At 29.9% G+C, this 10224-nt stretch overlaps 3 protein-coding genes across 3 annotated transcripts in view; 1 reads left to right on the forward strand and 2 right to left on the reverse strand.

Moving 5' to 3' along the window:
- Positions 1-88: 88 nt before the first annotated feature.
- On the reverse strand, positions 89-4455 carry LOC108695089 (pre-mRNA-splicing factor CWC25 homolog). The gene is made up of 6 exons (XM_018204843.1): positions 4137-4455; positions 3690-4029; positions 1551-1711; positions 855-1415; positions 377-636; positions 89-268 (listed from the first exon to the last, which is right to left on the reverse strand). Exons 1-6 carry the CDS (start codon positions 4152-4154, stop codon positions 154-156), a joined length of 1455 nt encoding a protein of 484 aa, XP_018060332.1. The 5' UTR covers positions 4155-4455; the 3' UTR covers positions 89-153.
- A 2147-nt stretch (positions 4456-6602) lies between these two features.
- Positions 6603-6973, reverse strand: LOC108684164 (pheromone-processing carboxypeptidase KEX1-like). Its single transcript, XM_018188302.1, has 2 exons — positions 6843-6973; positions 6603-6752 (listed from the first exon to the last, which is right to left on the reverse strand). The coding sequence occupies exons 1-2, from the start codon at positions 6956-6958 to the stop codon at positions 6608-6610; spliced, it is 261 nt and encodes an 86-aa protein (XP_018043791.1). The 5' UTR covers positions 6959-6973; the 3' UTR covers positions 6603-6607.
- LOC108684163 overlaps positions 6920-10224 on the forward strand; it is a 48157-nt gene continuing 44852 nt past the window's right edge. The window contains exon 1 of the mRNA XM_018188299.1: positions 6920-7009. Within this exon, the coding sequence (XP_018043788.1) occupies positions 6920-7009 (90 nt within the window). The remainder of the gene's footprint in view (positions 7010-10224) is intronic.

A 10224-nucleotide genomic window follows, 5' to 3' on the forward strand; every position in this document is an offset into this window, starting at 1 on the left:
AATAATAATAATAATAATAATACACAGATAATGTAATAATAAAAAAATAATATATTTTAATTAAATATATTTTTACATTTATGTCGAATTTTTACATAAAAACTTGTTAGTACTATGTAACTGTACAAAATATATGTATAATTGGAGTTAAAATCATCTTTTAGCGAAATTTGTTTCCATTGCTCGTCCGGAACGTTGTATATTGTTAAGGTTAGCTTTGATCCTAGACGCGACGGTACCCATTTCTGTTGCGATGACTAATTGTTTTCTGCAACAAGCATTCATTTTTAATTAATTTTAATTCATTAAAAATATATATATATACAAAGATGTACATTTGAAATATTTATTACATGCGAAATATATTTAATAATACCTGATAAAATCCTTATTATTCAATGTAATATTTTGTTCTTCTTTCTTCTCTTGTTCACGATACATTTTCACGTTTTTCTCTCTTTCTTTATCACGCCATACTGCGTTTGCCATCATCTCTTTTCGCCGCTGTTCCTTTTCCTCTTCAGTAAGACTTGGTCTTGTTTTCGGTTTATACTTTTCTTCCTTTCTATCCTTAAATTTAACGTGATCGGTATTAGAGGTAGATTTAATGGCTGATGTTCTTCCGCTATTAGATATCTATAAAATACAATATATTTAAATCAAAAATTTTGCTCTAGATTATTACAAATAAGATGTTTTAGTTTTCATCAAATTTGTATTAAAAAATCATATTTCTTCTTTTCTTAAAATAATGTAAAAAAAAGAATATATTTTAATATGTTTTAAACTATTTTAATTAGCTTATTCATAAAATTTATACCGCATCATTAAAAATTAAAAGCTTTCTCACTCACTGTTGTTTCCTTCTCCATTGAGTATTTTCTTTTATCATTGTATTTATTTCTTGAGTCATCTCTTTGTTTGCTGTCATATCGTTGTCGTTTGTTCTTATTATCTTCTTCTCCATGCTTTTGACTTCTTTCGTACTTTGAGTTTCTATCTTCACTCAATTTTCTTTTTCTATCTTGTTTCTTGGTATCATCTAATCTTGTATCGTTTCTCGAATATTTCCTATCATATTCCGTCTCACGTTTAGTGATGTTCTTACTATCAGTATTGTCATCACTATCACTTTTACTTTTCTTTTGCTTTCTTTGTTTGTGTCGTCTTTTTTTAATAGAAGTGTCATCATTGCTGCTATCTGTTTCGCTGTCAGAATGATGCTTCTTTGACTTTTTCGTTCGCTTATGTTTTATTTTCTTCATCGATTTTAGCAAATATTTTTCACTGATATCTTTCAATTGTTTATACTTAGTGGCTAATAAAACATCCAACTTAGCCTCATCTTCGCTACTATCACTCTGTTTCAACCTCTTTTTCTTCTTTTCACTTTTATTTTTGGATGATTGCTCGAGCTATAAATTATACACATAATAATAATAATTATACATAAAAAATAAAATATAAAAATATACATAAATATAGAATATAGAAAATATAGAATATACATAAATAAATAAAATATAATAAATATATCAGCATTCACTTACCAAATCCTTAAGTTGTTTTAATTTAACAGGATTTTTCAAAAGTTGATTCCTAGTTTCCATTTCTTTCTGCTTTATGGAATATAAAGGATCTTCTTGTATTTTTCTAGCCAAATCGACTTGTTCGTTACCAGAGAAAAATCGCAGTGATGGTGGAATGCATTCTAATAAATAAAAGATATATCTCAGTAAGTATTAAATATTTATATAAAATATAAACATCTAACGAATCTATGTATATACAAGTGGTGCACCCATATACACAGAAAATATCTCAATATTCAATAATGAAAAATGGCAAATTTTATAACTTAATTTTTAGAAACTTTCTTGCTATTTTAACTTGAAAATTTTGAAACATTATATTATAGGATGAGATGTAATTGTGTAGTACAGAGAACTCAGTCCGATGATCTTAATCTTGATATATATATATATATATATATTGGTCAAGATCATCCTGAGTGATCTCCAACAAGTTTTAATCGTTGCTTGTTATTCGTTAAAAAGTTATTAACAAAACAATCCTTATACATAGAATATAATTTTTTAATATAAAGTATATATATTTGATTATATATTCTACATATATACTCTGCTATATAATTTATATTTTTTTATATTAAAATGGGATAAAGCAAGATCCATCCGATACATCTGTTTAGGAGCGTTTGATTTTTCATATAAAACGACTTAATTATTAACAAAGGAAGATGTCAAAAATTTCTATAGAAAATTTTCTAACACATTGCAAGTCAAAACAGATGTCATTCAAAAGGTCTCGATGAATAGATCAAAGTTTTCAATGGGCACAAAGGCCATTGAAAATTTGTTAAGTGCGTCCTTCAGTTATGGGTCATAAGAGGCTCTTTTGTAAATAAAAAGTTATCAGATCTTTTTGCAACCTCTGCGTGATACTTGAAAGCTCTGACGAAAATCCGACTTCATTTTATTTTTTATTTTTATTTTTACTTTTATTTTTTATACATATAGTCTATATGTATTGACTAACTCTCTCTCTCCCTAAACTTTTATGATTTATAAATTCGTGAAGGACACACTTTCTACCCATTGTACCTTCGCTCTATTCATCGAGACCTTTCGAATGATACTTATTTTTACTTGCGTTAGGCAATTTTTAGCATCCTCCTTCGTCGTTTCTCATGAAAAATCGCTACTAGGCGGAGGGGAAGGGGGAGTGTAAGATAAACCTTGCTCGCGTAGGAAGTCATTACAAAATGGAGACAACAGGAGAGAATATGAGGTAGTTCCAAATTGCATGTAGCAAAAATAACACGATAATTTAAAAATTTTTTGTTAATAACTTTTTAACGAATAATAAGCGAAAATCTATTGAAGATCACAGGATTGTGACCTTGACAACATATATCAATATAATTTAATTTCTAGTATTACGGTGACCATATTTTCTTTATTACTTCGGTAAAAGTTTCACCGAAATTATTCCACATTCAGGGACATTTCAGCGAAATTACTGAAAATTTACTGAAATTTCACTGAATTTTTCAACATACTAAAAAATCGCTGAAATTAAACTAAAATTTTTCTGAAATGATGAAATTTCGTTTAAGTATTCCAAAATGTCGAATAATTTCAGTGAAATTTTTTCTCAGAATATAAAGGATATAATCCTTTCTTTTTTCTAAATCTCTGTATTTTTCCCACCTATTATAAAGAGTCATAGCATATGGTCAACACATGGTATTTTAGGCGACTGTCCTTTAAACCAGAAACACACTCATAAATGTAAGGCAGTAAAACAGGAAAGGCATCGGTCAATAATAGTAGAAAAAGCAAATAAGCAAAATTAGCCAATTCACTTGTGCTTTACTTAGGAGTTCTCAGGTATATGTCGCAAGAAAATTTTAGAAACTAATATGTGGAATTCTGAGTAAATTAAAGAAATACTTAGGAATAAAGTTTTAAAATTTTCAAGTTTATTCTCTACTTTCTCTAAGAAAATAAGAGAATCTCATAAATACATCTAAAAACTAAATATTCAATTCTATGTGTATCTAATAAATTTTCCAAATAAATTTTTTTAAAAATAGAGCTCCGTATAAAAAAAAATTCCCTTTTAACATAGATTATCCTCTATTGTATAAATATGTATAAACTTACCATATTCAACATGATTTTTTGGCATTCTATTCATCTCTGAATCTTTTTCTGCCTGTTGCATTTGCTCAAAAGCCTTGTCAACTGGTCTTCCTAACAAATACTCCTCTCTGTTAACCATTTGATTTGGCCCTTTATACATCCAGTCTAATTTCATATCATCCTTTTTCTCTATTACACCTTGTTCTATAGCATATTTTTTTATGTCTTCCAAATCTTTCTCCATTTCAATTTCCTTTTTCAACTCTGCTATCCGCTTATTCTCTTGATCATTTTGCTGTTCTGCCTTCCTTACTTTCTCAATGTTCTTCATGGTAGATGGATGCCATGACTTTTTCAAATTCTATGAAAATTTACATGTGTATTAGAAAATATGGCAAATTTCACGCTTTGTATCATTTTATAATTAATTTTTTAATTATAACACACTTAATTATAACACACACTTACCAAGTCTCCACCTCCCATCGTGCTTATAACAATGATAAAATGTTCACAGTAAGATAATACTGCTACGTAATATATTAATACGTAGTTATAATTATCAAGAAAAATTCGCTTTCGATGTGAAAAGACACATACAAATATTATTCTCAGTTTATATTCACAATTTTCACCATCACTTAATTTTCTCTTCCGTTTCGTTCTCTTCAGCGAATCTTTTTGTAGGTTAAGCAAGGTAGCGTCATATCGCGTCGGCAGGCAACAGCGAACAACCACAAAGACGCGCTATGCTAGCAGTTCAGATTTAGTCAGTGACGCCATTGACGTCAGCGATTTCCCTCTCTACTCGCTTTTGACAAAGGCAAGAAGGACAGAACGTTGAAGGGAAGAAGGACAGAACGAGTAGAGGGGGAAAATCGCTCGTACACCAGCAGTCTGGATCCCAATCAGTAATGCGCGTCAGGTTAGAACACAATAGCGTCTTAGCCCCTCTACTTTCCTCTACTTTCTCCCAAACAATGCGTACGAGACGTCGAGAAAATTCTTTGTAGTGCATTCTCTCGCTGTTTCGTTCGTTTGTTGGAAAGTGGGGGAGGGAAGGGGGGCGGTTAAACAAACGCTATGTTTGTTGGGTCACATATTCCTATATGTTCCTACTATAGTTCCTATTCACTTTAACGTCTCTATAACAAGCACGTTTGAGTAGGAGCTATGGTTGGAGGAACTAAGAACATGTTAGAGCATGCGACGCGAACAAATCTGCTTGCTTAAGAGTTTCGGGATCGAAAATCACAGCAGGGAAAGATTATGGAGACACCACTTAAAATAAGTGTGAACTATAAATTCATATTTTTATCATCAAAATACAGAAAAAATTGCATTATAATTATAATATGTATAATCGATGGTATCGCTTTCAGGATTGTATAAAACAATTATTTTTAAAGAAGCTCAGAATTAAGGCAGAAAAGAGACTAATTTTGAGTAAAGGCCTTCTAAAGAAGTGTCAACAAGTCTCCAATTTGAACGCTATCAGTGCTTCTCTCCTTGTTTTATGTTTAATGAATGATGATTATGAGCATTTATAGCTTGAGCATCCAAATTGAACGTAACTGAAATTATATGATTAAAATAAATAAAACTAAAATGCAAATATTTAGAATTATAAAATACAGATTTTACTTAACACTATAATAAAATACATTGAGGATTTTATGTTTCTGTTTTTATATCTGTTTTTATATCTGTAATTTATATTAAACATATTTTTACATCAATTTGTGTACGACGGCTTTAACATGCATCAATGCGCACTAAGTGCATCCAATCAAATTCGTTATAATTTATACAATACCCAATTAATAAGCTAACGTCATTTATCGTTATTCTGACGTTGAAATGGTATTTACGTGTGATGATATTTGACGTCAATTGTCGATAAATATCTACTTGCTACTTAGCTTATATGGTACATACATATTTTAATTTTAACATAATGTGAACATGTTAAAAAATAGACTAAAAGCTCATCTATGTCATATGGCTATGTTATAGAATAGATATGATGTTTGAAAAAACTTCATCAAGTATAGATACAGTTTTAGATATAAATTTATAACTTTTTAAAGTGCACGAATATTTTACACTGGTCAAAAATAGTTATTTATATGATTAATAATGATTAACAATTATTTTAACAATTAATGATTTTCTTATTAAATATTGTAAGCGTATGTATGTACAACATAGAGATGTCATTAATATCATTCTACTTGAAATTTATAATTGTTTCCTTTACGTATATAACTTCGATCGGATAGATTATATTATCTGTTTGTGTAATTGTTAAATTCGCCAATATTAGCCACATTTAACAGTTTACTTTGCAATTGTTAGAAATTTACTTTGTTGAGACGGAACTATTCCTCTAAATCTAAAAGTATAATCTAATCAGCGCAAAATTATTTATTATATAGAACCTGTCTACCGAAAAGTACTTTGAAATTTCTGATTATTAAAATTTTGCTAATAGTCAGTAATTATATACATCAGTAATTATAAATAAATATATCAAATATTCCGAATACCGTTTGTTTAAAATAAAATTTACATTACTATCACATATTTATATATTATTAATCTAAAAATTTTTATATTTTTTGTTAAAATTAAATTCGATTTTCTTGTCAATCGACGTTAGCGAGTAACAAATGCATTCTCATAATCATTTAATTTTCGTTTATTCCTGTTTGTTATATGTAATATGAAATTGTTCTGGACGCGCCACGCCATATTCGCCGCGCGTCTTCGGCATCAACTCTCATTGATCTTCAGAACGCGTTTGCGCGCGTCGACCATCAAGCGGCTGTATAACAATTGTACGCGCTACGGCCAATGAGGGGTCGCGATTTTCTGGTTGCGTTGAAGTCTCGTGGCCGCCCGCTGTCGCCGGTGTCGCGTCCCATCGTTGTTTTCTTTCATAAATTCTTCTCCCTAGTTCGGTGCGAGCGCCGTTCATGGTAGACATTGTTATCGTTGTCGTCGTCATCAGCATCATCATTGTCGTCTCTGTTGACGCCGCTACTATCGCTACTGCTGCTGTCAGCGTCACTGTCGTCGTTGCTAGCGAGATTACCAGAGAAGTTCAACGTTACGATCCCGACCATCGACGCTTATCATCACCGCAGCAACAGCGGTGAAAGCAGTCCTTACCCTCTCTCTTTCTCTTTCTCTCTCTTTCTCTCTTCCTTTCCTCCCCTTCTCACCCCTCCTTTTTCTTTCTCGCCACTATGATTCCGTACTCCACGTGTTTGTCTTTCGGGGGCCATCGTGACACCCGCCACTGGGTAATCATGTATGACGAAATCAATTCCTACTCGGTGAGTCGTTTAAATATCATGCAGCACAAACACCCAAAAATACATCCGCAGATACCTATTTTACATTCATGTTTAAAGATATTTTTATTTAAACCTGCTTGAAAATGTTATATGCATATATGTTTACAAATTACATTTTCGGTTTTTGACGAATAACTCAACTTGGAGAAATCGAATGTCATGAATGAATTGTTTGTTCATGTACTTATGTGTATGTATGAAATATTAAAAAAAAAAAGATTAAGATTTAGAAAAAGTTACGAATGACACTTGTCATTATTGAGCAAAAAATTCTTAAAAAAAAAACTAACAAAGAGGCTTGTAAATAACTTCTCCTATCCATTTTGATGAATTTTTGAAAATATAGCATAAATCAAAATAAAGGACAATTGTGCGTTAAATTTTTTGAAAATGTTATATTTATTGAAATATTTACTATTTTTGAAAATTTGAAATTTTTACAATCAATATAAAGCTTATATTCAAAGAAAAATCGCCGTGATCCTAGTCATAAATATCCAATACAAATTTATCTCTTCTTGAAATATGTTATTAAGCATCAAAAGCTAAGCGTCATAAGACATAGTAGTGTCTCGCATTAAATTAACGAAATTAGCGTAGAGTCGCAGCGAGATATAATTAATATAATTAATTATACATATATATGTATACATTTACATGAGATAAGTAGTTCTAACATTTTCATATTTCAGCAACGGCTAAACCAATTCAGTTTTAACTAATTTCAATTGATAGTCTCAATAGATAGTTGTAAATTATATAAGGAAAGGAAATTTTTAATTTTCCGTTTTATGAACAGAGATGTCATAATGCTAAATTTAAACATGTAAATTAAAAAAAAATGTCTTTGTCATTAAATAAATTTTTATTTGACTTTTCTTTTCTTCACATCAGGAAGCAATATCAAGCACTAACAGTGCTCATAGTATCCGTTTTTTGATAGATTTCTTTAATTTTAATATATCATTCGAATAACGATAATTGTATTTGCTCGAATTCCACAGTAAACAATATCAATGTTTTTTCGGATTCTCTATTCGCATATTGTTTGCATCTTTGCTTTCTCTCTCTTCAACGTCAGAATATATATTTATCTCATTTTAAGTGCAAAAGTTTTTTCAGAATTTCAAGCAACACGAAAATATAAGGTCTTTTTTCTGTGACTGAACTAGTAACACTTTTGAAACTTAAAATAAGATAGTTGTATGCTTGAAATTTAGCGAAAGCAAGAAAGAGAATTCTAACGCAGTCTAGTGCAGGAATATAAAACATCTGATATTGCACTTCTCGATCCGCTTCTGATCTTTCGATTCCGCTGTATTTCGGAAGTCGCACACGGCGAGAATTTCCATACTTCTTTCCATTATCACTTTATGACATTTTGCATTGATATTTCATCAATCGTATCATTCAAATAAAAAAAAAAAATTGCGAAATACTTTCCATTCCACCGTGAATTCGGAATAACGATAAATATCTATCTTTCTGATGACTAACTCACCATGTGCTTTTATGTTACATTCGTTGCACTTCATCTATCAAGCATGTGTTCAATGGACTGATAACCTATTATGATATATCGGTTAGAAGAATTGCTAGAATGAAAACGAAAATTGAAAAACGAATGACTTATTGAGAAACGAAGACAAAAGACGCGGGCTTGTTTACTTTTTCGCTTCTCGTCTGTGAGCATGCGCGAAGATCTTTAAATCCCGCCAAATTTAAGTGCGAGAACTATTTATTAAAAATTATTAAGGTAACAATTTTCTAATTCGCAAATTTGCAATATCTACTTTAAGGATTTATACTGATTATGAGTATCAGTGATGAAGGAATTGCTACAGTTTTATTATATCACAAGAAAAGATAGAAATATATTCCAATCTCTTATACTTACGGAATACTTAGCGGAATTACATTAATTGACATCACGGAAAAGAAACTTTTAACTATTATGTACTTAGACAACGAAATGTTTCAGTATGTTTATATGGTTAAAGATTTAAAATATTCTCTAATCATAGATCATTAACTTTGCTTTTTAACATTAAAACTTTGCTTTTCTGTTTAATGTGATGAATATGAAATTTTACATAAAATAGAAAGTAAAATACAATACAGATATTCTTTTTAGAAATACGAATATCGATTCTATAAATTGAAGCTTTAAATAACAAATCTTAATAAGTATAAATGATTTATTCTTATAACATGTTAATATAACTCATGAAAAATAGATTATACTATAGATTACATTTACATAACACTCTTAATCGAGTTCATGAAACTGGCCAATCACAGTCGTTCTATTTTTCCGAGAAACAGCTGATTGGCCAATTTCATAACTACAGATGTTATTCAACCCGATCATACACTGGCCTTTCATCGATATAAAAAAAGGATTATTATTAAAAAAATTTTTCTCCAAAAATTGAAATTATTTTATTTAAATCTTTGCGAAAAAGGATTATTAAATCTATAATAAATCTATAATAAATTGCAATTAGAAAAATAGAGTGCTGAAAAATAATCACGTTCGGTAAGTAAAACAGATGCGACTCCAAGATCCTTCTAAAAAAAAGATCTACATGTTCTTTTTCGATTGATAAGTGAAAACGAATTAAAAATAGTTTCCCAGTAAATAACTTCTACTAGAAATCATGTATAATTAATAATATGATCAAATAATTAATGTGTCAACTGAAAACACTGACAAAATGAATCTATTCTTTCTTAAATTGTGACATCAATACTGTATGAGTTGAAACAGATGAAAGAACCTTATAATCAGATAAGAACAGATGAGAGAAATAGATAGTATTGTATTTTTAAAAAGGACAAATTTGTCTAAATTAATTGTTTTGCGATCTAAGCTTTTTTAAGCTGATTCAAAAACTCGACAATGAATCAACTACTCTCATATGAATCCTCGTACTATTTGTATAATGTGTATTTTTCATAATGTGTTCATAATTTGTATTGTGAACAAATATGATATACTTGTTTAAACATTTTGTTGATTTCTCAAAAAGATTTGATTTAGACATTCATAAGTTTTTGTCTCCTGCCCCCCTTTCCCGTCCCTTTCCCCCCTTCTCTCTCTCTCTCTCTCTCTCTCTCTCTCCCTTCTCTATATTTCTTTATATATACATATATGTGTGTATATATATATGTGTGTATATATATATATATAT

This window comes from Atta colombica, unplaced genomic scaffold (assembly GCF_001594045.1).
Source record: "Atta colombica isolate Treedump-2 unplaced genomic scaffold, Acol1.0 scaffold126, whole genome shotgun sequence".
In the NCBI taxonomy this organism is placed as follows: Eukaryota; Metazoa; Arthropoda; class Insecta; order Hymenoptera; family Formicidae; genus Atta; species Atta colombica.